This window comes from Piliocolobus tephrosceles, chromosome 3, assembly GCF_002776525.5.
Source record: "Piliocolobus tephrosceles isolate RC106 chromosome 3, ASM277652v3, whole genome shotgun sequence".
NCBI classification, from domain to species: Eukaryota; Metazoa; Chordata; class Mammalia; order Primates; family Cercopithecidae; genus Piliocolobus; species Piliocolobus tephrosceles.
The window spans coordinates 98,682,929-98,708,586 of NC_045436.1; the positions used below are offsets into that span (position 1 = coordinate 98,682,929).

General features: G+C 37.6%; 1 protein-coding gene across 3 annotated transcripts in view; it reads left to right on the forward strand.

Moving 5' to 3' along the window:
- Positions 1 to 25,658, forward strand: part of SYNPO2 (synaptopodin 2) — a 179,176-nt gene that overhangs the window by 133,449 nt on the left and 20,069 nt on the right. Inside the window, exons 2-5 of one of the 3 annotated variants that reach the window (XM_023220041.1) lie at positions 10,194 to 10,345; positions 13,396 to 14,207; positions 16,619 to 18,800; positions 23,879 to 25,278. In XM_023220041.1, the coding sequence (XP_023075809.1) occupies positions 10,194 to 10,345; positions 13,396 to 14,207; positions 16,619 to 18,800; positions 23,879 to 23,957 (3,225 nt within the window). In that variant the 3' untranslated portion in view covers positions 23,958 to 25,278. Of the gene's footprint in view, positions 1 to 10,193; positions 10,346 to 13,395; positions 14,208 to 16,618; positions 18,802 to 23,878; positions 25,279 to 25,658 lie in introns of those variants that run through there. The other 2 variants (XM_023220040.1, XM_023220042.1) reach the window with 2 other exon arrangements.

The window sequence follows — 25,658 nt, forward strand, 5'->3', positions numbered from 1 at the left end:
TGATGAAGCAATTAAAGTTTGATTTTTATTAAATCTTGAGTGCACATCTTTTTAATATTCTGTGTGACAAAATGAAAAGTACATATAAAGCACTTTGGCTGGACACTGAAATGCAATGTTTACCTCAAGGGAGAATTTTTAGGAAATTGTTTGAATCGCAAGCCATACTAGCCCTTTTTTAAATTTATGGGACATCATTTTTATCTTAAAGAATGACAGAGAAAATATGGTTATTCAGACTTTGATATTCAGCAGATATTTTCTAGAAAATAAGCAAAGTCATCATGCCCATTTAAGAAAAATGACTGACAATATTTGAACTTTCGAAGGAAAATTAAAATTTTGAGAAACTCTCATCTGTCACTGTGAATTTGACAGCATCCCAATACTTACAGACTTCTCTGATGAGATCATTGGTGATATTGAGAATGATTGTTTGATATTGTACAAGGAAATGTGTCAGCATTTGAAAGATGTGCATAACTCAATGAACTGATATTTTCCAAATGATCAATCCAAATGTAACAAAGTCACGCATGCATAAAAAATGCATTCAAACTGCAAAATGGACCAATAGATTTTTTTAATTAAGAGTATGAAAAATTTATTCCTATGGTTTCAGATTCTGCACTTCAACTTTAGAAACTACTGCTTGTTGAGTTCAATGTGATATCAAAGAAGAATATCCAAAATTACCCTATAAGACTATTAATGTACTCCTCCTTTTCCAACTATATAACTGTGTGAGTCTCAATTTTCTTCATGCATTTCAATCAACACATCACAACAGATTGAATGCAGAAGCACATCTGAGAATCCAGCTGTCTTCTATTGAGCTCAGACATTAAAGAGATTTACAGACCAGGCACGGTGGCTCAGTCCTGTAATCCCAGCACTTTGGGAGACCAAGGCGGGTGGATCATTTGAGGTCAGGAGTTCAAGACCAGCCTGGCCAACATGGTGAAACCTTGTCTCTACTAAAAATGCAAAAATTAGTGGGGTGTGGCAGCTCATGCCTGGAATCCCAGCTACTCGAGAAGCTGAGGCAGGAGAATTGCTTGAAGCTGGGAGGTGGAGGTTGCAGTGAGCCTAGATCGTGCCACTACCCTCCAGCCTGGGCAACAAAGTGAGACTCCATCTCAAAATAAATAAATAAATAAATAGATTTACAGAAGTGGGAAATGATACCACTATTCTCACTACAATACCTGTTTTATACAATATGGTTTATTTTTCATAAAAATGTACTTATGTTAGCATGCAGTGGGTTTGTTGTTTTTCTAATTTAATAAAACTTTACAATTTCTCATTTTTGATATCTAATGTGGTAAATACCAATAGAGAGAACTCAAAACAGAGTATCTTTGAAGTTCTTAATTATTTTTAAGAGTCTAAATTGTTCCTAAGACCAAAATGTTTAAGAATTGCTTCTGTGGATCGCATACTCTTAAACACCAATGATACCCTAAATGAAATTCCAGTTAAGGCTTTGAAAGTGATCATTTAAACCAGCTCTTCCCTGAAAGGGCAGTCTTTCTGATGTGATTAAATCCCCCTGGCTCCAGCACCAGTCAGTTTTTTTGTCAATCAAACCTCTCAGTATGTGCTGTGGTTGGGGAGGTAGATGTTATATCAGTCATGTGAAGACATTATTGGCCCTGTCTTTTCCCCCAGTACTCTACTACAGTAAATGTTCAGTGCAGTCAACTTAGCTTTCTTGAATTAAAACTATGAAAAATATTTATAAATTTGTGCAGTTACTTTTTAAATTAGAACTTCAATGACAATTTGATGTGATTCTTTCCGAAATGGAAGCACCCTAATATATCTTATATGTATTATAGTTTGACAAAGTATAGAATTAGGAATCTGGAGGGAATTCCTTCATTCTCCAAATGTTGAAAATGATTCCCTAATAACTTAAATGCTTTGCTCAAAATCACATGAGTTAGTGACAGAATTAAGACAAGATCTCTAGTTTACTAATAATTGCAAGTCCGCAGCAAAATAATAGAACTTATAAATTTTTAAAAGTCTCTATTCCTGCCATTTGGAGAAAAATTTTCATTTTGCATATGTCTCCTTAACTGTAGTATTATTTATGAGAAAACTAGAAGAATAAACTGATTCATCTAGTTAAGTCAAATACAGGAAAACTTCGTATGTCTAGAGCTATAGAAAAACAGGGCGCTCCAGACAGGTATGTTTGTTGAGTACATGAGACGTTTATCTCTGAAACTAAACAGTTTCAGAAAAAATAGCAATACAAGCAAGGTATCTGGGACCTTACATTATGGATTCTAATCCATTTCCTTCACTTTATTAATGCAGAAATGCCTCAGGTTCAATTATACCTTCAGATATCAGAAACTCTTTTAACTATTTGGGATGTACTCTTTCCTAAAGGTATCACATGTTTTTCTGTATCTAATCAGTCTGCTAAAAATGATATAAACATTTTAAATGTCTTGGGATCATTATTATTAATGTCCATTCTTTTACTCGAATAGAGCAGAGGCATTAAGTCCTATTGAGCATATGAGAGTTTTTTACACCTTCAGTGAGTGGCCCAATCTCCTGAGCCTTTTTGTTGTTGTTAAGATTTTCGTGTGTTTTTAAATTTGGCTTTTACTCCCTAACTTTGGGGTTTGTATTAACTTTGCCATTTTCCTTTATACAAGATACATGATTTTCTCCCCACTTCAAAACCAAATAACGATGGTAAATGGAATTGTATAAAATTGATGAAATAGACTGAGGATAGGATCCATACACTTTCAGTAATGTTCAGAAGTTTTAGTGAACTTTATTTTTAACTGTATTTTGACCATTCAAAAGACTGTAGGGAGCTTACTTATAAGTTCTTTAGCTAACTAATTCTTATTAGCATGTTAATTTCTCAGTTAAAAGTTGTATGTCCGGTTAATAAATATGAACTGAGGCCAGACATGGTGGCTCACACCTGTAATTCCAGCACTCTGGGAGGCTGATGTGGGTGGATCACGAAGTCAGGAGTTCGAGACCAGCCTGGCCAACACGGCAAAACCCTGTCACTACTAAAAATACAAAAATTAGCTGTGCATGGTGGCTGGAGTCTCCCAGCTACTCGGGAGGCTGAGGCAGGAGAATTGCTTGAACCCGGGAGGCGGAGGTTACAGTGAGCAGAGATCGTGCCATTGCACTCCAGCCTGGGTGACAAGAGCAAGACTCCATCTCCAAAAAAAAAAAAAAAAAAAAAAAAAATCAAGTAAAATTTAGGAAACCCAAGTAGTGAGTTCTGGTTCTGCTCTCTTTTCTCAGTAATCTTATTAAAAAGAGTATTTACACAGAGTCTTCTAAATTTTACATGTGCTTTTATTATGTTCTTTAAAAAGTATTTTTTCATATTCTGTACAAATGTTTATAAAAATAATCTGCCTGTAGTTCAGAGACCTCTGTGCAATCTTTCATGATTCATCCAACAAAAAGTAGACAGGCACATGTCCTGCTAGGCTCTGATCTATCAGTGTTTGCCTGAAAGAGCTAGGATGTTTACATTCTTAGGAAAGCAAGAAAAGCAGAAAATACCATTCCATATTTGTACTTAGTTTTCTAGCATCATGATGGCTGCTTTATAACAGCTCATAGCAGTTATATTGCAGCATCGTTTCTGCCTGTGGAATCACTTTGGTATGAAGATTCTTAAGTATGCAGCCCCACAAATTAGGGCTCTCATTCCTGTCAAAGATAGTTATTACTCCAGGAAGCTTTCCAAGGTTGCTACCACGAATACTTTTTACTTTTATGGTGACTTGGTCTCTGAGGGTAAAGACAATCATCCAAAAGAAAACGTTTTTGTCTGGACATATCTTGGTGACAAGAGGAAGAAAGGTCATGATCTTCAAAACAAAACCCAAAATGAGAGCAGGTTATGAGCTTGAACTGAGGTACTGAGTGTAGATTTGAATTGTAGTGTCTATTTGAATTTATACCTGTCACCTGATTTGAATATACAGTTTTAACTTTATTTTCATTATTTAGACACATGATGTGTAGAATTGAATCCCAAGGGCTGAGGTTGGTATTTAGGATCTGGATAGCAAGCCCTCTGAAAGTGGAATTATGAACTTATTTCTAAGACCTTAGCTGCTATCATCTTGCTCTGCCTCCTCTGACAATTCCTCTGGTATTAGTTGAAGAATACAGACCTACCTAAGGTTTTTGTTTAAGAGCCAGTTGGGGTAAGGGAATGCTTACTAAACCTTGTCTTACAGGTATGAGGCAGTTTTGCAAAACGCCTGAAGTGGAAAATTGAGGAAAGGGGGGAGCTTCCAAAAGAGCTACTAGAACATGTATATTACATTTTCTGTCAAAAAAAAAAAAAAAAAAAACTCTGAAACTTTAATTGTTGCCTGAGATCACAATCATCTTTTTCATCCTCTCTTAGTTATTGCCAGGTCCCCGAGACTTCATCATGTGGATTGAGAATAGCCCCACATGTGATAGGCAAATTTATGCTAATTTTCTCTTTTTCCATCGATTTCAATAGATTATAATAGTGGATTTAAGGAAGAGATTGTCTTGTTCCTATCACTCACTCTGACATTTTCCAACAGGACTTGTCAATGAATTATACATGAAAATGCAGCTCCTGAGATAAAATTTAGTTCTCCTGACAGCAAGCTGGCATGATTGACAGGCCATATACACAACGTAAAATAATTTATGTAGTAGGTTGATGAGAAATCAAATCTGATACCTGCTTTCTAGTCAGTCTTGGAAAACCTGGAAATGAAGAGAGAACAACAGAAGAGAAAAATGAGGTTTCCTTTTTATTTGCAAGGAATTATTTATTCATAAAACTAAATTAGCATAGCCAAAAGTCTTCTCAGATTTAGTCTATGAAATATAAATAATGTCGTTAAATTTCCCAGAGAAGTCTTAACTTTCCAATTTCACTTGGTGTTGGTAAAATAAATCTTTCCTGGCATGGATCAAGAAATGGAAATCTCCACAAGTGAGTGAGAATGAGCAATATTTGTCTTTCTGCACATGGCTTGTTTCATTTAAGATAATGCCCTCCAGCTCCATCCATGTTGTTGCAAATGACAGGATTTCATTTTTTATGACTGAATAATATTCCACTGTGTATATTTCCACTTTTTCTTTATCCATTCATCCACTGATGGACACTTAGTTTGATTCCATATCTTGACTATTGTGAATAGTGCTGCAATAAACTTGGGAGTGCAGATATCTCTTTAATATACTGATTTCCTTTATATTCAATATATAACCAGCAGTGGGACTGCTGGCTAGTTCTAGTTTTAATTCTCTGAGGAACCTCCATGTGGTTCTCCATAGTGACTAGACTAATTTGCATTCCCACCAACAGGGTATGTGGATTCCCCTTTGTCCACATCCTTGCCAGCATTCATTATTAGCTCTCTTTTGGATAAAAGAGATAGAGAGTAGAATGATGGTTACCAGAGACTGGGAAGGGTAGTAGAGAAGAGAGGGGGATAAACTGCAGATGGCTGATGGGTACAAAAATACAGTTAGAAGAAATAGGATCTGGTGTTTTGTGGCATAAGATGATGATAGTTAACAGTAATTTATTGTATACTTCATGATAACTAAAACAGTGCAATTGAAATGTTCCTAGCCCAAAGAAATGATAAATATTTGAGGTGATGGATACCCTAATTACCCTGGTTTGATCATTAGCTTGTATCAAAATATCACACATTCCCTATAAATATGTATAACAATTATGTATCCGTAATAATTTTCAATAAAAAGTTTTTAAAGGTGGTAAGCTGCATGTTCTCACTTATAAATGGGAGCTAAATGATAAGAACTTATGAACACAAAGAAGGGAACAACAGGCACAGGGGTTTACTTGATGGGGGAGGCTGGCAGGAGGGAGAAGAGGAGAAAAGATAACTTTTGGGTACTGGGCTTAGTTCCTGGGTGATGAAATAATATGCACAACAACCCCCCGTGACATGTGTTTACCTCTGTAGCAAACCTTCACGTGTATCCCTAAACCGAAAATAAAAATTAACAAAACAAAACAAAAAGGTGGTAAGCAATGAAACACAGTATTGCATTTGGCAACTACCGACATTACCAATATCTCTTAGTTATGTGATGTGATTAAATCGGGAGACATTGAAAAAGAATCCAATATTTTCGGGATAAGAACTCACTCAGGGTCTAATATATTATGTGTGGAATGAGGTCTCTAAAGGAATGTTTTCAAGGGAAAGGAATTCCATCATGTGCTCACACAGGTATTTTGTGTCAAATCGCAGTTTATGAAAGATAATTATACTCAATTTTGAATTTGTAACACATTGAGTCCTAATATTGTCTATTTTTTAATTTTTAAAAATATTTTACATATAACTGTGTGTAGTCAGCCAACAGGTCTGAATTCACCAATCCCTTCTTGAGCACCTCTTTGAGCTGTAGGTACCTCATGGAACTTTACACACATTATTTCTAATCATAATTAAACATCTAGACTGATAAAATTTATTAGCACCATTTTACACTTTAGAAAACTAAAGCTCAGGGTGGTAGCGTAACTCACCTAAGTTCAGACAGGTAGTAAGCATAGGAGCAACAAAGTTGAAACCCATGCCTTGTTCCCTTGGAGTTGGTACCCTTTCCCACTACTACATGTATTTTATGAATCCAAGACTAATGGCTTAAGGAGACTGGTTGATAAGTTCACTGATAGATAATTGGTATCATCAGTACTAATAATTTGTGTGTCTAAATTTAGTTTTGTGATGCACAATGTCTTTCGTTTCCACAAATAAGAACGTTTCCAAGTGTTAGAATCTTTATTCACATAAACATGCACAATTATATAATTATAAAAATACATAATCATGCACAATAGAAGGTAAGGATCTTAGGTACACTAATACATGTTTATCCTTCTTGATACTATGAGACCCTGTCATACCATATTTATTTGGTTGAATAGTTCCATAAAAAATGGAAAAAGAGTAGTCCTTCAGAAAAACTTAAGTGACAAGAAAAGTTCTCATCATATGTAACAAGGTTCTTGAGGGAAAAAGATTCCTTGTTGTTCAGATCAATGTGAAAGGTCAGTGAAATGCAATCACAGCAGTTGATTGTGAATGTTGACCTCAGAATGTTTTCTCTGAAGGAATGCTAATGACTCTTACCATGATGCACTGGCTTATTTAGATACCATTAGAAGCTCCAACTTGACAAGCAGGATGATGAACTGCACTTTTCCTATCAAGCAACACATGTTTGGATAACAGGCAGCTCTGTTAAGTTGGGAGATTATTTATTTTTGAAGAATCAATTTTTCATCTTCTTCCGCAATCCCAGTTTAAAAATCAGACAACTCATGGCTGATAAAGAGAACTTCTACCTAAGATTGGATCTTGGGGTGTACAGAGTACAATGACACCTCTGTTTTATCAACATAAAACCTCCTTGGTCCTCCAAAGGGTGAATTTTCTGTTGGAATCCTGGTATATCTGACCCCATTTAATGAATGAATTTATGCCTCAAAAATATGCCCTATTATCTACCTAATTTTTTTTATAAATAAATTTCAGTAACTGAAATGTGAATAGCTCTAACCCTGACACAGATATTCGTTATTGGATATTGTTGTATCCTTTACTTATTAAAAACTTTCTTGTGATCTTTCATTTTAAATATTTCATGCAAGACAAAACAAAACAAATATATTTAACAGCTAAATGGATATTTTCAAAATTAGGTGAAATTCTCTTTCTCATTGCTTTTGTGACTTTCTTGTAGTCTTGGAATACTGAGTTCATTTAATATTTTCCAATAAATTAGTATTTTCCAATAAATTAGTATATTCCAATAAATTAGTATATTCCAAAAATAAATTATATTTTCCAATAAATTAGTATATTCTTCTGCAAGAGGTAATGATACTGATTTGTCAGAAATGGGGAAGACTTTCTATAGATTATAATTTATGACAATAGAAGGATGGGCCCTCCAAGAACAAAGCTAATTGAATCACTTCAAATTTCAATAATGCCATTGCTTTGGCTCTTTAAGGTAATATTTTGCTTTCAAGAGTGTCATTTAAAATGAACTTGTAGATGTAAATGTTAAACCTATATGAGTTAATATATGAATTATCATTTAAGACTTTAGCAGGAATTAGTGGGCAGCTTTTAGAGATAAATTTAAATACATTTTGTGCCCAGTCAGAAATAAGTCTAGCCATGAAAACATTCTTCAAGAAGTGCCGCCTACCTGGTTTTGACCTCTCTAGGCTCAGAAGCTTTATTTTAATAAAAAGGAATAATGCTAGGTAGAAAAAATCTGGAAAAGTATCTTATTCTTAAATTTGAGACTGTATGGTCATCATACATGGTTCATTGAAAACAATTGCACTCATAAAATGAAATCTAAGCACGTTAGTATCACTTAGGGCTCCAGCAAGAAGTAGATGGCATGCTCAAAGAAGAATTCAAGATAATGTAATGCAGAGACTAAAAGCAGTCTTAAGGGAACCAACAAATGATAATGAAGCACCCAGCAACCCAGAGATTGAGAGCAGGAAGCTATTATCACCTGTAGGCACAAAGGTACAAGGAGATAATGTGTGTTGTTGGAACCTAACAAGAGTGAAGGCAATGATAGAGGGGCAGGCTGACAGGAGCTGCGACTCTCTAGACCGAAGAACAGAGCCACTGCCAAGCCATGGCCCAGCACGTCCACCAAGGAGAGCATAGACCTGACCTCTCATTTTCCTTGGTCTTTGATCTCTTACTGGAATAAAAATATTCCAGTAGAATATGACACAATGCTTATTATGACAGGGCTGCTGCTTTTACTTTCTGCAAAGTAATCTCTTTTTTCTTCCTTTTTTTTTTTTTTTTGCTAAAGTTTGCTTAGTACCATGCCTGGAGTAGCTGATTTCAATGAAGCATTTCTCTCTTTGACATGCTCTCTAATATCCAGGCTTCCTGGTGCCCCACTATACTGGGATGGTTTTTATCAGTCCATTTAGCTGTACAGCTCTCTCCTCAAACAAGTTCCCCTGTCCTGTACCTCCTTCTTATAGTCATGGCATTTCATTCACCTTGGCAATGCGAAGGATTTTAAAATTTATTTTAATGCAGGAGATCACTTTCTCACTGGAGTGAAAAATTATGTTTTAAGACAGGGTCTTGCTCTATCCTCCAGACTGGAGTGCAGTGGCGTGATCTGGGCTCACTGCAACCTCCACCTCCTGGCTCGAGCAGTCCTCCCACTTCAACCTCCTGTGTGGCTAGGATCACAGGCATGCACCACCAAGCTGGGCTAATTTTTGCATTATTTGTAATTTTTTTTTTTTTTTTTTTGTAGGGACAGGGTCTTGCCATGTTGAACAGACTGGTCTCAAACTGCTGAACTCAAGAGATCCACCTGCCTCAGCCTACCAAAGTGCTGGGATTATAGGTGTCAACCACTGTGCCTGGCCTGAATTATTTTATTTCATTTTATTTTATTTTATTTTATTTTATTTTATTTTATTTTATTTTATTTTATTTTTGAGATGGAGTCTTGCTTTGTTGCCCAGGTTAGAGTGCAATGGTGCAATCTTGACTCACTGCAACCTCCACCTCCTGGGTTCATGCAATTCTCCTGCCTCAGCCTCCTGAGTAGCTGGGACTACAGGTACATGCCACCATGCCCAGCTAATTTTTGTATTTTTTTAGTAGAGACAGGGTTTCACCATGTTGGCCAGGCTGGTCTTGAACTCCTGCCATCGTGATCCACACGCCTTGGCTTCCCAAAGTGCTGGGATTACAGGCGTGAGCCACCATGCCTGGCCTGAATAATTATTTTTAATGTCATCAATGTAAGCCTTGCACATCTTTTGTCATTCTGCTCTATTTTTTATTTCTTTTATTCTGTCTGGTTCCTTTACATTGATTTACTTTCTTTTTCTTTTTTCCTCTTTGCTTACAATGCTATGAATTAAATGTTGATATTATGGTACATGATAAAGTGTGTATCTGTGTGTGTGTTCATAGTGTGGTAAGAAGTGTTCAAATGGTCTTATAGGTTAACAGGTGAATTAAAAATCAGGGCTGGTGTTACAATTGACAGACTTGTTTCTCAGAGATGGTGGCTTGCTTTTTACAAATTATATCATTCTGCTATGTCTCCTTTTCTACTCCACTCAGATTCGAAATCAGAGCAAAGCCTCCGGGTCTGGGCTCTGTGAGGGAGATGAAGTGGTTTCCATCAATGGCAACCCTTGTGCAGATCTCACCTACCCTGAAGTCATCAAGCTCATGGAAAGCATAACAGACTCTCTCCAAATGCTCATCAAAAGGTACAATGGATTTGCTGGAATGTGTATTTTCTCTTGAAGCTACATGGGAATGATTATAGCTTTTACTACATATATAATTTGTCATTTATGGAGAAATTAGGGGTGCTTTGTACAAGGTTAGTACAGTTAAACAGAAACACCACTGTGTTTGAAAAATAGTCAGTTTTATTTAACCAAACTTTCTGGTTAATTGAGAATTAAGTTGAAAATCCTTGTTTCAAGCACTTTGTTGAAAATCTTAGGTATTTTAGCCTCCTTCCTTAGAAAGCTCAGTATATTGAACATAACTTAAAATTTCTTTGATAGGTCAAGATTTTGTGATGGATCGGAATCACTCAATTGTAATTATCAGATGGATAGATGAATTTAAAATGTTTAAATATTAGACCGTTAAACTGTGCAATTTTTCGTTAAAAGAGGATGACTAAGAAACAGAAAAGAGAAACAGCAACAAAAACTTACAAGCAGCCAGATTTCTCCAGTAAAACCAATATTTGGGAATGGACAAAAGCAAATGATTAGAACAAGGTTTTTGCACTACCAACATGAGTCATTTGGGAATTCAATCTCTTCAAATACCACTATCCCCATGTAGTTGTATAACAATATAAAAGAAACCTTCAAATATAAAAACAAAAGAAAACAATGAAGACAATAACAACAACAACAAAAAACTACAGCACTGACATTTTCATGGTGTACAAATCACAGTACAGTCCATACTGATTTTGCAACAGAAACCCTGACTATTGCATTATAATGAATCCAGAAAGGAAAGCTTTGACTTCCTGGAGAGCAGCTTTTAGGAAGATGTCAGAGGACATCTCAAGGTGAACGTCAAAGTCCTCCAGGTTTTTCCTCAACTCTGTAGAAGCACTACATACAGTTCCCCCTCTGCTGATCATTCAGTATGATTCTGTTCTGGGATAAAAATGAACTCACTATGGCCAAAATCTTGAGACAACAATGGAAATCTAGTATTATAATCTAAATATTTACCCATCAAACCCAGTGTTTAAGGCCTGAGAATCCTTCCTTCATGTTACGAAGAGAAAATAAGTTTATAAAATACATAATTTGCTAATACATAATTAAATTTATAAAATAAAAAATTTACAAAATAAGTAACTAGTTGGTAGGATTCAAAGTGGAATCGCAATTGAAAATCAAGTCAAAAGCCATTATTTTTATCACCACCACTACCACTATTTTAAATATCTGAATATTGTTTCCTGCAATAAATATTTCTCTCACTCATATCACTGTCATCTATCAGTGGAGGACAGGTGTTTTTACTTTTCCTGAACTATTGCCCAGAGATAGCTAGGTAAGACTCTCTTAAAATAACTCCTTTAGCATTCCGTCTCTATTATCTTAAATGTTATTAAAATAAGATTTTTAAAATTCTATAATTATGACACATAAATTGTGGACTTGATGAGTACGTATGTAGACTGATGATGGGAAATGATTGTTTTAAGGCATAAAGCTTTACTCTCTCATACTTTTATGATATTTACTCATGTCTATGTATTTTACTTCAGCTGCCGATAAATGTTAATATTTATCTGGCCATTCGTCTGTATTCCAGTCTACAAGGCTGGCATGAATTGAAACTATTCTCTTCTCAGCTTCACAATTGATTGCTAACATAATTCAAAGTGATTTAATTTATTTCCATCCCAAGGTCTTCCTAAATTAAAACTCTCTGACCTTCTGGTACCCTCAAATTCAGTTTAACAGTGTATTGAACATTTTCTACATAATAATGATCTAATTTGCTAACATCATGCTTTTTAAATAGTATACTACAATGCTGTATAAATACTGTATTACCAGGAAGCTTTTCCAATTACTTGCATATAGAGAAAGGTGCATTTTGTTTAACTGTTAGTTTGTTTGTATTTGGTTTAGTTTTGTTTTGCCAAATGCAGTTGAAAGCAGAGTTAGGAGTAAGTATTTTGAGCATTGGTCTGAAATTGCACTACCACATAAATTCTAAGGTAAATTCCTTTGAGTAGAATACAAGTAGGAGCTCATGCCCTTCAACTGATGTTCCCTGCATTAGTCATAACTATCTTTTAAGGCAGGAGGAAAGGGGCAAAGATAATTATGCTGCTTCTAAAATTAAAAAAAAATACGAATACAAAAATTGAAGGCATTTCCTACAGCTGTTCTGTGAATGATACTTCTAAAAACATTTACAGTTTAAATTAGAGTTTCAGAAAGAAGTTATTTAACTCTTAAACTGACATGGCTTCTTCTCACAAACCCAAATTTGCACAAACAACCAGGAAGATCAAATCAAAGAAATGTGGTGTGCAGCTCTAGGCTCCTTAGCTGAAAGATAAAGGAACAGTTTGACTTCAGATATCCTAAAAAGAAAATGCTCCAAGAAACAGGTTCAAATAGAAGAAAGGGAGACATTTCAGATTATAAATACTCTATGACTTAATGATTCATTGCGGCATGGAAAGGATCTCTCTTTACACAAGAGTACTGGGCTGGGTCCACTTATTACAAAACACATGCTCACTGGAGCTTAAAAAACAGCTTCTATTTCATTCCTTTCAAGAAAGCACGGCCTCAAAAAGGCCTTCTTGAGTTATCTGTAAGTTAAGATTGATCTGAAGGTGCTGGATATGTTTATCTGACTTCATAATGTCTAGACCAAAACTTAGTCAATATGACATTGAAATGCTTTGTCACATTCTAGCAGACTCATTATAGGAGATACCCAGATTCCAAGTACTTACAGATAAAGGGGATCCTTTTTTTTTTTCACAAATAAAAGCTGAATTTAGGATGGATTCAGGTTTCATAATCTTGTGTAAGCGTTTTGTTGTGCTTTAAAAAAGTTTATTTGGTATCTCTTTAAGTAATAATATGAACATGTTGCCACCTTCTGTTTTCAAATATGTTGCAATTGACATTTAGAAGAAAATATTTTGACTATATCATGTATTAGACATCACAAAAGTGTCAGGAAGTTCTTTGGCAGATGTAACATAGTCTGATTTAAGTGTCTGGAATAATTTTTCTGTGTGCAGACCATCCAGTGGAATAAGTGAGGCTTTGATATCTGAAAATGAAAACAAAAACCTCGAGCATCTCACACATGGGGGTTATGTGGAAAGTACCACCCTGCAGATTCGACCAGCCACAAAGACCCAGTGCACAGAGTTCTTCCTCGCCCCTGTCAAGACTGAAGTTCCCCTAGCTGAGGATGAAAGAAGTGGTCTCGATTGTGCAGGGAGCTTGAAAGAAGAAACAGGCCTGAGCTACCAGAAGGCTCCCCAAATGCCTGATTCCCAAAGAGGACGCGTGGCAGAAGAGCTGATCTTAAGGGAGAAGATAGAAGCGGAACAGCCTGGCCCTGTGGTTGAGCTGCAACTGTCCCTTTCACAGGAGAGACATAAGGGTGCTTGTGGCCCTGTAGTGGCTCTCCCGGGACCTGAAAAATCTAAGTCTCCTGACCCAGACCCTAACTTGTCACATGACAAGATTGTCCACATAAATTCGATCCCCACTAATGAGAAAGCAGACCCTTTCCTGAGGTCCAGCAAGATAATCCAGATCTCCAGTGGCAGAGAGTTGAGAGTGATCCAGGGAAGTAAAGCAGGAGATGCGAGACTGCCCCGGGTGGAAGTGATCCTCGACTGCTCTGATAGGCAGAAGACAGAAGGGTGCAGGCTTCAGGCAGGAAAGGGGTGTGTGGATTCTCCAGTGGAAGGAGGGCAGTCAGAAGCACCTCCTTCTCTGGTATCCTTTGCCGTCTCATCAGAAGGCACAGAGCAGGGAGAAGATCCACGCTCGGAAAAGGATCACAGCAGACCTCACAAGCACCGAGCGCGGCATGCAAGTAAGTTCTGCCTGGGCTGTCAGAAGGAGCTTGGGAGTTGAGGGCATTTTGCTGCTTCTTTGCTTGCATGACTTTTTCAGCAAGATTTTTCTTGTTTCTCACTGGCTTAAAGAAATATTTAATTAATGCACAAAATCACACATGTGAAATTATGGAGAATACCAGTTTCTAAATGGGAAGCAATAAGTCTGAACTTCATATAGATTTAAACATTTTTCATGAATTTATTTTTATCCCCAAAGGCACAGGAACTGTTAAAGAAAATAATGTTGTCAATGTGCCTACTCATTTTGTTTCAGAAAGTTGAAATATTTCATGTTAAAATAGCATAAGAAAGCACTTGAAGTCATGTGGACTCAGTTTAAATGTCAGAAACTGTTGAGTCTGCTACTGAGAGGTGTCTTTAAAATAAAAGCTGTACCACTGATATCAAAAGCAGATCCTCGTTTTGAAAAAAATCATTGTGCAGCTTGATGATGCTTGCAGAAGTGAGTTTGACAGACAAGGACATATGTATAGTGAGGAGTTACATGATCCTCTCCGTTTTGTAAGTCTTCATTAGACTGCAAAGTGTTTCATCTACCTTCTAGATGCAGAAGTCTGTCTCCAGAGCCATGTGGAGGTATTTAAATGTCTCCAAACATAAAATATATTTAAATTCAGTACTTTGTATGGCATTTTGTTTTACCCAGGGGAGAGAAGACAGAAAGGAGACTAGGGATAAGAATTGCAGTTAGGTTTTAGGATTTCTGTTGTTTTATTTCATGTTTTTTTTTTCTTTCTTTCTTTCTTTTTTTTTTTTTTTTACTAATTTTGGAATTTTATTTGAGGATGTAAAGGCTGACAGGCAAAGGCACTTGACTGTATATATGATACACAACGGCAATGAATTCGGTTATTCAAAGTAGAATCTTAAGTCTTCTAACCTATTGTTATTCCTTTCAAAGCATATTTTTAGCATAACCATTTGTAGCTTTATTGGCAAGTGCTGTTAATCATTCCTTATACTTTAAGCATCTGTAGGCCATCTTCACATTTATAGCATATTAAACAAGAGTATTGAGACACCATTCACATACTTTACATGTTGGCAGTGAAGTTAGCAGCAACTGTGCAACTGTGACTGTCAGTTTAATAAGTTGTATAACACTAGTCAAAAAAGGAATTATATTTAGTAATAACCTCAGTTTCAACTATTTTTTCTCTAGAAAATTTGATCACCAGTAAATGCCTGTAATCATATTATAAAATTATTTCCTTGGATTATATTTTATTTCTTTAAAACTTAACCATTAAGTCTGTGACAAAAAGAGCTAATTTTCAATCATAAAATAGTCAAAAATTTTTTCTTAATTTTCCACTTAACTATTTTGAGGAATTAAAAAATTTAGGGAACTCATACTCATTATCATTGAAAACATGATGCAATTATAAATTATAAATTATAGATGCTATATGTTTAGTTATCAATTAATTTGCCACAATTTATTTTTTATAATAGTAATAATGAAAGAAAATTTTAAATATTTTTATTTTATAACCATCATATTCTTGTTTTAAATGACTTGATTTCTGCATCAGTTTTTACACAGTTAAGTGGGTCACAAGTCAATTTTTTTAAATTTCTCCAAGATTCATTCTTGCTGCAAGGAAAGTAATATTGTATTTCCAAAATAGCAATACATTTACAAACAAATCTGTCTAGAAAACTTTGTAGCTAGAGCTTCTTATATGTATTTACAATAATGTCATATTTTGAATTTTAACTAATTATTGATTCAGTACCTTCAATGATTAATTCAGTGTTTCAAATTTATATTAATCCAGTAGCTGTGAATGGAAAGATTTGGGGCAGTTGTCAGAGTAAAAAAAGAAAAAAGAGAAAGAAGAAAACCTAAATAGCTAAATTCATTACACTAAAACTTTTAGAAAATTTTGAAACATCTTCTTGGGACACTCTTCCCTTTTTAAGATTTCTGGAAACAGTTTTATATTGACACTTTATTTTAAAATATGGAAGTATGAGATATGTCTCATCTTGTTTTTCAGAAAATATTATGTCTTTATGTCCTTCTTAATTCTAATTGTATCCTATTAATTGGCATTTACTAACCAGTTTTTATTATTAAAGTGGAAGGATCTCTAGAGAAACAAATGTATGAAACATATATTCTAATCAGTGTATATAAAATGTTTTTATGTAAACAAAGAGAACAGTATATTATTGTAGAAGGAAATATGTTAAGAGAAATAAGAAAAAGAAATGTGTTGGATTCTTTCAAAATTCAGTACTCAATGGTAATTTTATACATATTTATTTTCCCCCAGGAGAGTTCATTTCTGAGTTGCTGTGGTGTCTTCCTTGAACTCATCAGCTCAATATAATTTTTTTTTTTTTCTACTCTCCCTAGGGCTCAGGAGGAGTGAAAGCCTGTCAGAAAAACAAGTGAAGGAAGCAAAATCTAAATGCAAAAGCATTGCCCTTCTTCTAACAGATGCTCCCAACCCCAACTCCAAGGGGGTGTTGATGTTTAAGAAGCGACGTCGGAGGGCCAGGAAATACACCCTAGTTAGCTACGGTACTGGCGAGCTTGAACGAGAGGGGGACGAGGAGGAAGAAGGTGACAAGGAGGATAGGTGTGAAGTAGCATTTCTTGGTGCAAGCGAATCAGAGGTGGATGAAGAGTTATTGTCTGACGTTGACGATAACACACAAGTTGTGAACTTTGACTGGGATTCTGGACTGGTGGACATTGAAAAGAAACTGAACAGAGGGGACAAGATGGAGATGTTACCAGACACCACAGGCAAGGGAGCCCTCATGTTTGCCAAGAGGAGGGAGAGAATGGATCAGATCGCAGCCCAAAAAGAAGAGGACAAGGTAGGTGGAACGCCAAGCAGAGAACAAGATGCTGCCCAGACAGATGGCCTGAGAACTACGACTTCTTACCAAAGAAGGGAGGAAGAGTCGGTGAGAACGCAGAGCTCTGTGAGCAAAAGCTACATCGAGGTGAGTCATGATCTTGGCCATGTTCCTCAACAGAATGGCTTCAGTGGGGCATCTGAGACAGCAAACATCCAGAGGATGGCCCCCATGAATAGAACGGCCAAACCCTTCCCAGGGTCTGTGAATCAGCCAGCCACCCCCTTCTCGCCAACCCGAAATATGACGAGTCCCATTGCTGACTTCCCTGCACCTCCACCTTACTCTGCAGTCACTCCACCCCCTGACGCCTTCTCCAGAGGGGTATCAAGTCCAATTGCTGGCCCAGCACAGCCCCCTCCATGGCCCCAGGCTGCCCCCTGGTCCCAGCCAGCCTTTTACGATTCATCTGAGCGAATAGCTTCCCGAGATGAGAGGATCTCAGTGCCAGCAAAAAGAACAGGAATACTGCAGGAGGCCAAAAGAAGAAGCACGACAAAACCCATGTTTACTTTTAAAGAGCCCAAAGTAAGCCCAAATCCTGAACTCTTGTCACTGCTTCAAAATTCAGAAGGCAAACGGGGCACTGGAGCTGGAGGTGATTCCGGACCGGAAGAAGACTACCTCAGCTTGGGGGCAGAGGCTTGTAATTTCATGCAGAACTCCTCTGCCAAACAAAAGACCCCTCCTCCTGTTGCTCCAAAACCTGCCGTCAAGTCCTCATCCTCCCAACCAGTAACTCCAGTTTCCCCAGTCTGGTCTCCAGGAGTGGCTCCCACCCAACCTCCTGCCTTCCCCACATCCAACCCATCAAAGGGCACCGTTGTCTCCTCCATCAAAATAGCCCAGCCTTCTTACCCTCCTGCCCGGCCTGCAAGTTCTTTGAATGTGGCTGGTCCCTTCAAAGGACCGCAAGCAGCAGTAGCCAGTCAGAATTACACACCCAAACCAACAGTTTCCACAGCAGCAGTCAATGCTGCTCAGCCTGGTGCAGTGGGACCATCCAATGAGCTTCCAGGAATGAGCGGGAGAGGAGCTCAGCTCTTTGCTAAGAGGCAGTCGAGAATGGAGAAGTATGTGGTGGATTCAGACACGGTGCAGGCCCACGCTGCTCGAGCTCAGTCTCCCACCCCATCTCTCCCGGCCAGTTGGAAGTACTCCTCCAATGTCCGAGCACCTCCTCCTGTGGCCTATAATCCTATCCACTCCCCCTCTTACCCACTGGCTGCTCTCAAGTCTCAGCCATCAGCTGCACAGGCCTCCAAACCGGGCAAGAAAAAGGGGAAGAAACCCCTTAATGCATTAGATGTCATGAAGCACCAACCGTATCAGCTCAATGCATCCTTGTTTACTTTCCAACCTCCAGATGCAAAGGATGGCCTCCCCCAAAAGTCATCAGTCAAGGTCAATTCAGCCCTGGCCATGAAGCAAGCTCTTCCTCCCCGGCCAGTGAATGCTGCCTCACCTACGAATGTGCAGGCTTCGTCAGTGTACTCGGTACCAGCCTATACCTCTCCTCCTTCCTTCTTTGCAGAGGCCTCCTCACCAGTCAGTGCATCCCCAGTGCCTGTGGGCGTTCCCACCTCGCCAAAGCAAGAATCAGCCTCATCATCTTATTTTGTGGCACCAAGGCCAAAGTTCTCAGCCAAGAAAAGTGGTGTCACAATTCAGGTGTGGAAACCATCTGTTGTGGAAGAGTAATCTTGTAGCTGAAGCTGAGTGTCCACTTTGCTTGAAATGAATTGTTTGCAGTGTTTCTTGAGTCCCTGAGAATGCCTAGCAAAGTCCTCAACTTACTTAATTTCAGATATGTCACCTCCTATTCTGGGTCCAAGGAGTATAATATTTTTATTGAGTCAAAAATCCAACTCAGATTGACCTAAAATATATTTATCTTCTTTGCACACTTAAAAAATCCAGGAGCACCCAAAAATAGATGTGTACCATTATATTAAGTAAGCAGGATACTTAGGATTTGTGCTGTAGCCACAAGAAAGACAGTGATCAGTGATATCAAACATCAGGAATCAACCTTTACGTTACATAACAGTTGTGCTCCTATGCTGAAAGGTTCAAATGTAGTGAAGGTATAACCTATATTGACTGAGATTTCCCTTTTAGGTAGTGCCTTATCTCTATTACTAGTGTTAAAGGAATAAAGAATCTATCAAGGACAGGGAGCAGCTCTGGTCTGTCAATCTCAGCCACCCATTTGATATCACAGAGAAGGTACTCGGAGGGCTGTTGGAATGTATATAGTTTAGTAAGAAGTGGGTAAGAAAGAGGGTCTTAATAATTACTGAGCACTTATAATGTATTAGGTTCTTTGCCAGATGTTTTCACATATATAAACTCATTTCAGAAGACTTATTTAAAGTAAATGGGGCGGGCATGGCGTGCCTGGAATCCTAGCACTTTAGGAGGCCAAGGTGGGAGGACTGCTTGAGGCCGGGAGTTGGAGATCAGCCTGGGCAACAGTGAGACCTTGTCTCAATAATAGTAACAACAACAATAATAATAATAATAATGAAGTAAATGGGATAAGGAAAGAAGGATAATTATCTTTAAAGATGGATTCCCACCCTCCTTCCCCAGTTACTTAAGGAACTAAGTGATTAGATCTCCAGTTGCCCATGAAAGCATAAGTTTGTTTTCCTCAGCTGAGGCAAGTGGTAGAGTACACAAGATAATGAAGTAACATGTAAAAAGCAGGACACACATAAAGGTATGCATGGCTATTGTTTTACCTGGAGAAACCACATGATTGGGACCTGAAGGTTTACTGACTGACTACAGGGACTGATTGTGAAGCACGAGGAACCCCATGTGTATGGAGACTGTAGGGGTGAGAACACACAACTATTAGCATCATTTCTGAGTGATCTCACAGATTTTTTTTCTTGTGTTTGTTTTGCTTTTTGACAACTGCTTCTCCCATGTTCCTTGTAATTCTATTCTCTCACCTTCACTTTATTATTTGTATTCGATGGACCAGGATAATTCAGGCAAGGTTACCTTGTAAACTTGAATTGGCCACACACCATGTCGTCACCCAGCTGGCTATGAAGTGAATAATGGTACTGAAAGTAAACCTGAAGACCTTTCTCAGATCTATTTTAAGTCTGAGTCTGACCAACCATGGAAAATATTTGACATGAATTAATGTAGAGAACTATAAAGCATTTATGACAGCTCCAAGGAAAATCATCTGCTCTATGCAGGAGATATGTTTAGAGACCTCTCAGAAAAACTTGCCTGGTTTGAGGGTACACAGTACCATTTTAATCCTCTGAAAATATCTGTATTCCTGTTCTTTTTCTGCTGTCACTGTCAATCTGCTATATTTTTCACTATCCTATTAAAATATTACTGTCTTCTTTATCTGTTCAATGTCCATATTTTAAAAAAATCTTCCTTGTATGAGCTATTCTGATCTAAGTAACTTCTCTGATATTTCTCTGTATGGCTCCCACAACAATTTCATTGTTGTTAGCGTATCTATTTCTCCATACATTGTAAAACTGTAATCATTAGGTATTTCTAAAACATAAAGAGGAGAGTTAAGTCAGCTGCAGAACAATGGGGCTGATTCTTCTGCTTTTTCTCTGGAAAATCTTTCATTGCTTTTGGCGGAAATTTGCCTAGAGGTTACAACCACAGGCTGTAGCTTGGTCTCTTATTTGCCTTTTTGGGAAACCAATTAAGATTAATACAGGATAAAGGAAAAAAGCAATCTATTCATTATATAACACAGTTGTTTGTATTACTTGTTCCCTGCAAAGGAAATCTGTTGAATGCTTGCATTTTGAATTCTTTTGTAATAGAGCAACCAAAAAAGGCTTCTTATGGTGCAGCAGGAAAAAAGATCATTTTTATAGCTTTGCATTCTTAACATAGCATTTAAAGAACGGCATGAATTAGAGGAAAGACATGGAACACACAGGTAGTCGGTTTGAGATCATCGGCTTAAAAGTATCCTAGGATGGTAATGACCCAGAAGTATTTCCAGTTGTCTAGTGGTGTGGTATGCAGGAATGAGAAATGTTTTCTTTCCATTTCCTGTTGGACAGGTGGCAATCTTAGCAGAGCCATTATTTGGAGTTGATAACTAAAGACGCAAATAACATGACTGTGTCTTCTGGTCATCCTGGGACTATTTGGAGTTCCCCAAAACCTTATAAGAGGCATGTCAGGCATGCAGTAAAAGCATCTACAACTTCAGTTGGGCACTGGCAGCATAAGTCTCATCTTGGACCATACAGTCCCACTTTATAGAAGAGGGTGGAAGTTCTCCAAAACCAGATCCACAACAAAGTCTGACCTCACTCTAAGGGAGATGGGAAGTGGGAGGGAGAAGGACTAACCAGCTCCCTGGAGTAAGAGGAATTTGCTTTCCCTATTTCCCCACCAGGGGGCTGTATGTGCCACCTTTCAGGTTGGGGCCAAGGAAGTGATGTCAGTGTGACAGAAGGGAGAGTTAGACCTCCAGACGTCAGCCTCCTTCCCAGGGGGTACATTTTCAATCTGAGTGTTATTGGCTTAGCTGTGTTGGTATTAGTTTGATTGGTTGGTCCACTGGTTATGAGGTGTAGGCAGGCAGTTTTTGCTTGGTTTTTAGGACTTTGCTTCTTCCTTTGTCCTTAGCATAATTTCTAGGCAGAGCATCCACGAAGTCGGTTTTCATTGCGAGCTCAAGAGTGACAATCATTTACTGAGTTCCTATGTTATGTTAGGTGCCTTATGTATATCATTCCAAATCCACTGCACGGTTTAAATACAGGCACTAGAATATAAACGAACAAGGTCATCACAGTCACTGATTTTCTGCAGGACCTTAAACATTTCTCTTTCCACAAGTTTCCCCTTAATCATGTGTCAACCTCTTTTCCTGACCGGAATATTGTGCTGTAGTGAATCTGCATAACACTGATTGGGATTCTAGGAGGAAGAAAGGTTCCATGGACATGTAAGTACAGTATATTCCCCTCAGTCTTCTAGGAGGGCAGAGTGAATCCCAGAACTGGTAAGAGTGGGAATCTGAGCATTGCCACTTTAATCTTACAACATTTGTCATTTTGACACATCCTGTTTTTTAGAGAGGAAAAAATACACAGTTTCTGCATTGGTAATGTAAAGCATACCTTGTTAGGAATATGTTTTATAAGACACATTTGGGTTGTCATTCTAGAGAATGTCAAACTTTGTACTTCAAAATATGTTTAGTATGATTGTTCGTGGTAATGTGTATAAAGCCTTTGAATTGACTGTTTTATTTAATTTTCACAAGAAGCACTTATTTTAACCATAGGAAAACCAATCTGAGTTACAAACAGTGCTTTAAAATAAGCCCAGGTTATTTAGCTATTCTAGAAAGTGTCGACTTCTTTCAAGAAGCAGGCATTGTAGGACAGCTGAGAATTATCACACAGCCTAAATTCTAGCCTGGCAGCACGAGTCACATCTGAGATGTCAAAAACACATGGTCTACATTGAAAGGGGGTGGACTAACGTATGTGAGACCATTTTCCTATTTGCAGTTACAAGGTTAAAGAACTGAAGGTCATTTGACTGCTGAGTGGCATGTCGAACACTCTGTGGGGCTCTTTCACAGTAAACCCTCTTAAGAGCAGAAGACACATGGCTGTTAGTGTCTGAGTTTAGATTTAATCTATCAAATAAAGGCCCTTTGCTGTGTATGATTTCGTCCAGTTACAAACTAGGGCTCCTGCAAGCACCCACATTCTAAGGGTAAGTTATTGAAATCAGTTGCTGTTTGATGAGTCACCACTGGCCCAGCAGGCATGGCATTTGAAGTCATGGTCATCAAAAATAAATGATTGTTTTTTGAAAATCTAAATGCTTGAAATGCTTCTAGAGGGAAGTCGTGAGGCGTGTGCTCATTCCCTTTTAACATCAGAGTTGTTGAGTTTGTTTTTAAACATTTTTATAAGTTCATGAGAAAAAATATATAAATTCTAAGAGCCAACATTGTATTCCCAGAAACATGACCCTCGCTGGTCTTGGTTCCACATATCATTGGACTCTGGGGGACACAAAGACTCCTGTGACACTTTGGTGCTGCTGAGTTAGTCAACAATTATTCTGGGAAAAAGCAGAATTGAATTCTTCTCTAGATGTCCCACCAGGGTTGGCCAAGGGCCACAAAGCAAGCTAATAAATTCCCACAGGATCCAGACACCAGGCAAAATTGCTCTAAGAAGCCAGTGACTGTCATCCCTCTATGGTTCTAGAAAAAATAGTACAAAAACAACAGGTCATCCTATGAGCGTGATGCCAATGAAACCCCATCTTCTGGAGAAGCCCTTGAATCAGAATTATCTTTTTTCTTGATGCTGTCAGGTGCAGCCAGTTTCTTAATTTTTTTAAAAAACTGTATGTTTCTGTGGTATGTATATTTGTGCACCAAACTACCTGGCACTTGGAAATCACAGCACTACTCAGTGGCAATTGAATAAAGAGAAATTTAATTTTAAGTATCAAATCTTGTCAGACATTTATCAGACTTCTGGTGTTATCAAAGGTTTTGCCAGCCAATAAAGTGCATCCCAAGTGTACAGGGGAGAAAGCTAGACTTCTACAGAGTCCTAGAGTTTAAGTAATTTTTTGTTAATATAGGTAATAATTTTTCTAATTTTTATTTTTTGGTTCCACATGTAAAGCTCCTCATGTTTACCTCTGTTTATGTCATTCTTGACATGTTTATCTAAATTACATGTGCTCTGTGACTGGTGAAATGTAAATCTGGGATCTGTAGTCAAGATATCATAAGGATCTACTTCCCAGCCTACCTTTCTTCCTCTACCTGATAATGATAATACTCAAAATAACAACATTCAAAGGTAACATGAAGAAATCCTGCTTTCACAGCTCCTATTTCTTTGGCTCCTTAATAACTAGTGATGGTTTGTTCATGAAAAAATTTTTTTAAATCAAAAGATTGTACTTGGCCCAGAATTGAAAAAATTTTTTAAACCAAAAGGTTGTACTTGGCCCTGAGTTGAAAAAAAAAAATGCACATTCTAAGAATAAACAGAAAAATGTTCTTCTTGGAAGTAAATAACAAAAGCCATAGTGTTTTGTCTTTTCTTCAGGATACACGGTAGAAGTCAGATAATCTTTGATACTTTTATTTGGCACAATAATCAAGGCCATGCAACAACCCAGAATGAAACATTTTGGTTCAAGTTAGGATGACATGGGTGGGGACAGAAGCTGTAGCAGTAATTCAAATAATCTCATGAGTCCTGAGGAAAAGATAGGAGTTAATGTATTAAGTTTCTACCATACGCAGGAAGTGTGTTAAATATTTTACATAAGTTTTGATAATAGCTAACATTAGCTGAGCACAAAATTTGGGCCCTGACTTGTGCTGAGTATCTTTCACGGATTACTGCTTTTAATCAGCAGTCCTCATGAGCTAGGTATGAACATTATCCCCATTTTACAGATTACAGATGAGATTCTGAGGCACAAAGGGGTTGAGTAACTTGCCAAAGATCATACAATGTTAAGTAATGGCCCCTGGATTCAGTCTGCAGCCTGAATTCTTAACCAATGATACTGTGATTTCATTTATTCTTCAGTATTACACTGAAAAAGAAGATATTATTCCCATTTTACAGATGAGGTTTCTAAGCTCAGAGAAGCTAAACAACTTGTGCAACAATCACTAAGCTTATAAATAGTGGATTAGGGTTAGACTTAGATATTTGTCTGGCATCCAAACCTGTGCACTCCCTACAGTACCACGTGGTTTCCACAGTCTCATCAGACCCCAGAATTTCACTCCCTGAGACTGCTTAATTGTGAATTTCCCAAACTGATTCACCAAGAGCCTACTGTCTATGCTTTGTAGATGGCTTTGACCACATTCAGTGATATTAGGAAAGACTCCATTTCCCAAGATGGCTCAGAAAATCAGATGCTATGATGCATGTTGAAAGTGAAAACCCATCTCTGAAAAAGAAGCATCTGTTTTATTAGTTTAAAAAAAAAGTGAAATTGACAGCAATGTTGTGTGACTTCTCAAAATTCTTTCATTTTCTTATTTCAGAATGAATAGGTGTTGTTCATCGGCTGGGAACGGGGAAGAATGTGATTTTTTAAAATAAAGCATAATCAAAGTCTCTGCATAAAAGGAAGTGCTCCCTTTGGCTTTCTGCCATTTTAACTAAATGTAATTCAGGGAACTTTCTTATTAAGTAGTGAATCAGCACCTAGCATGGCTTGCTACTAAATCAATAATAAGGCGTTTCAACAAGAATAATTCTAAGCAGAATAATACGGAGGGAGTCACAAGTTTTAAGTATTTCAGACTACACTCTGAAAAATAGTTATCCCTGGAATCTTAGAGTGTCACGGTGCCAATCCCAGTCAGGCTAGCAGTTAAATGCATGAGGCAGCAAACCCTTCCTGCCTCAAAGATTCCTCAGTGGAAGATTTCTCAACAGTTATTTCTGTCAAAGTCTTCCCAGCAAGGACACTTTTAATCCCTTATATTTTTTCCA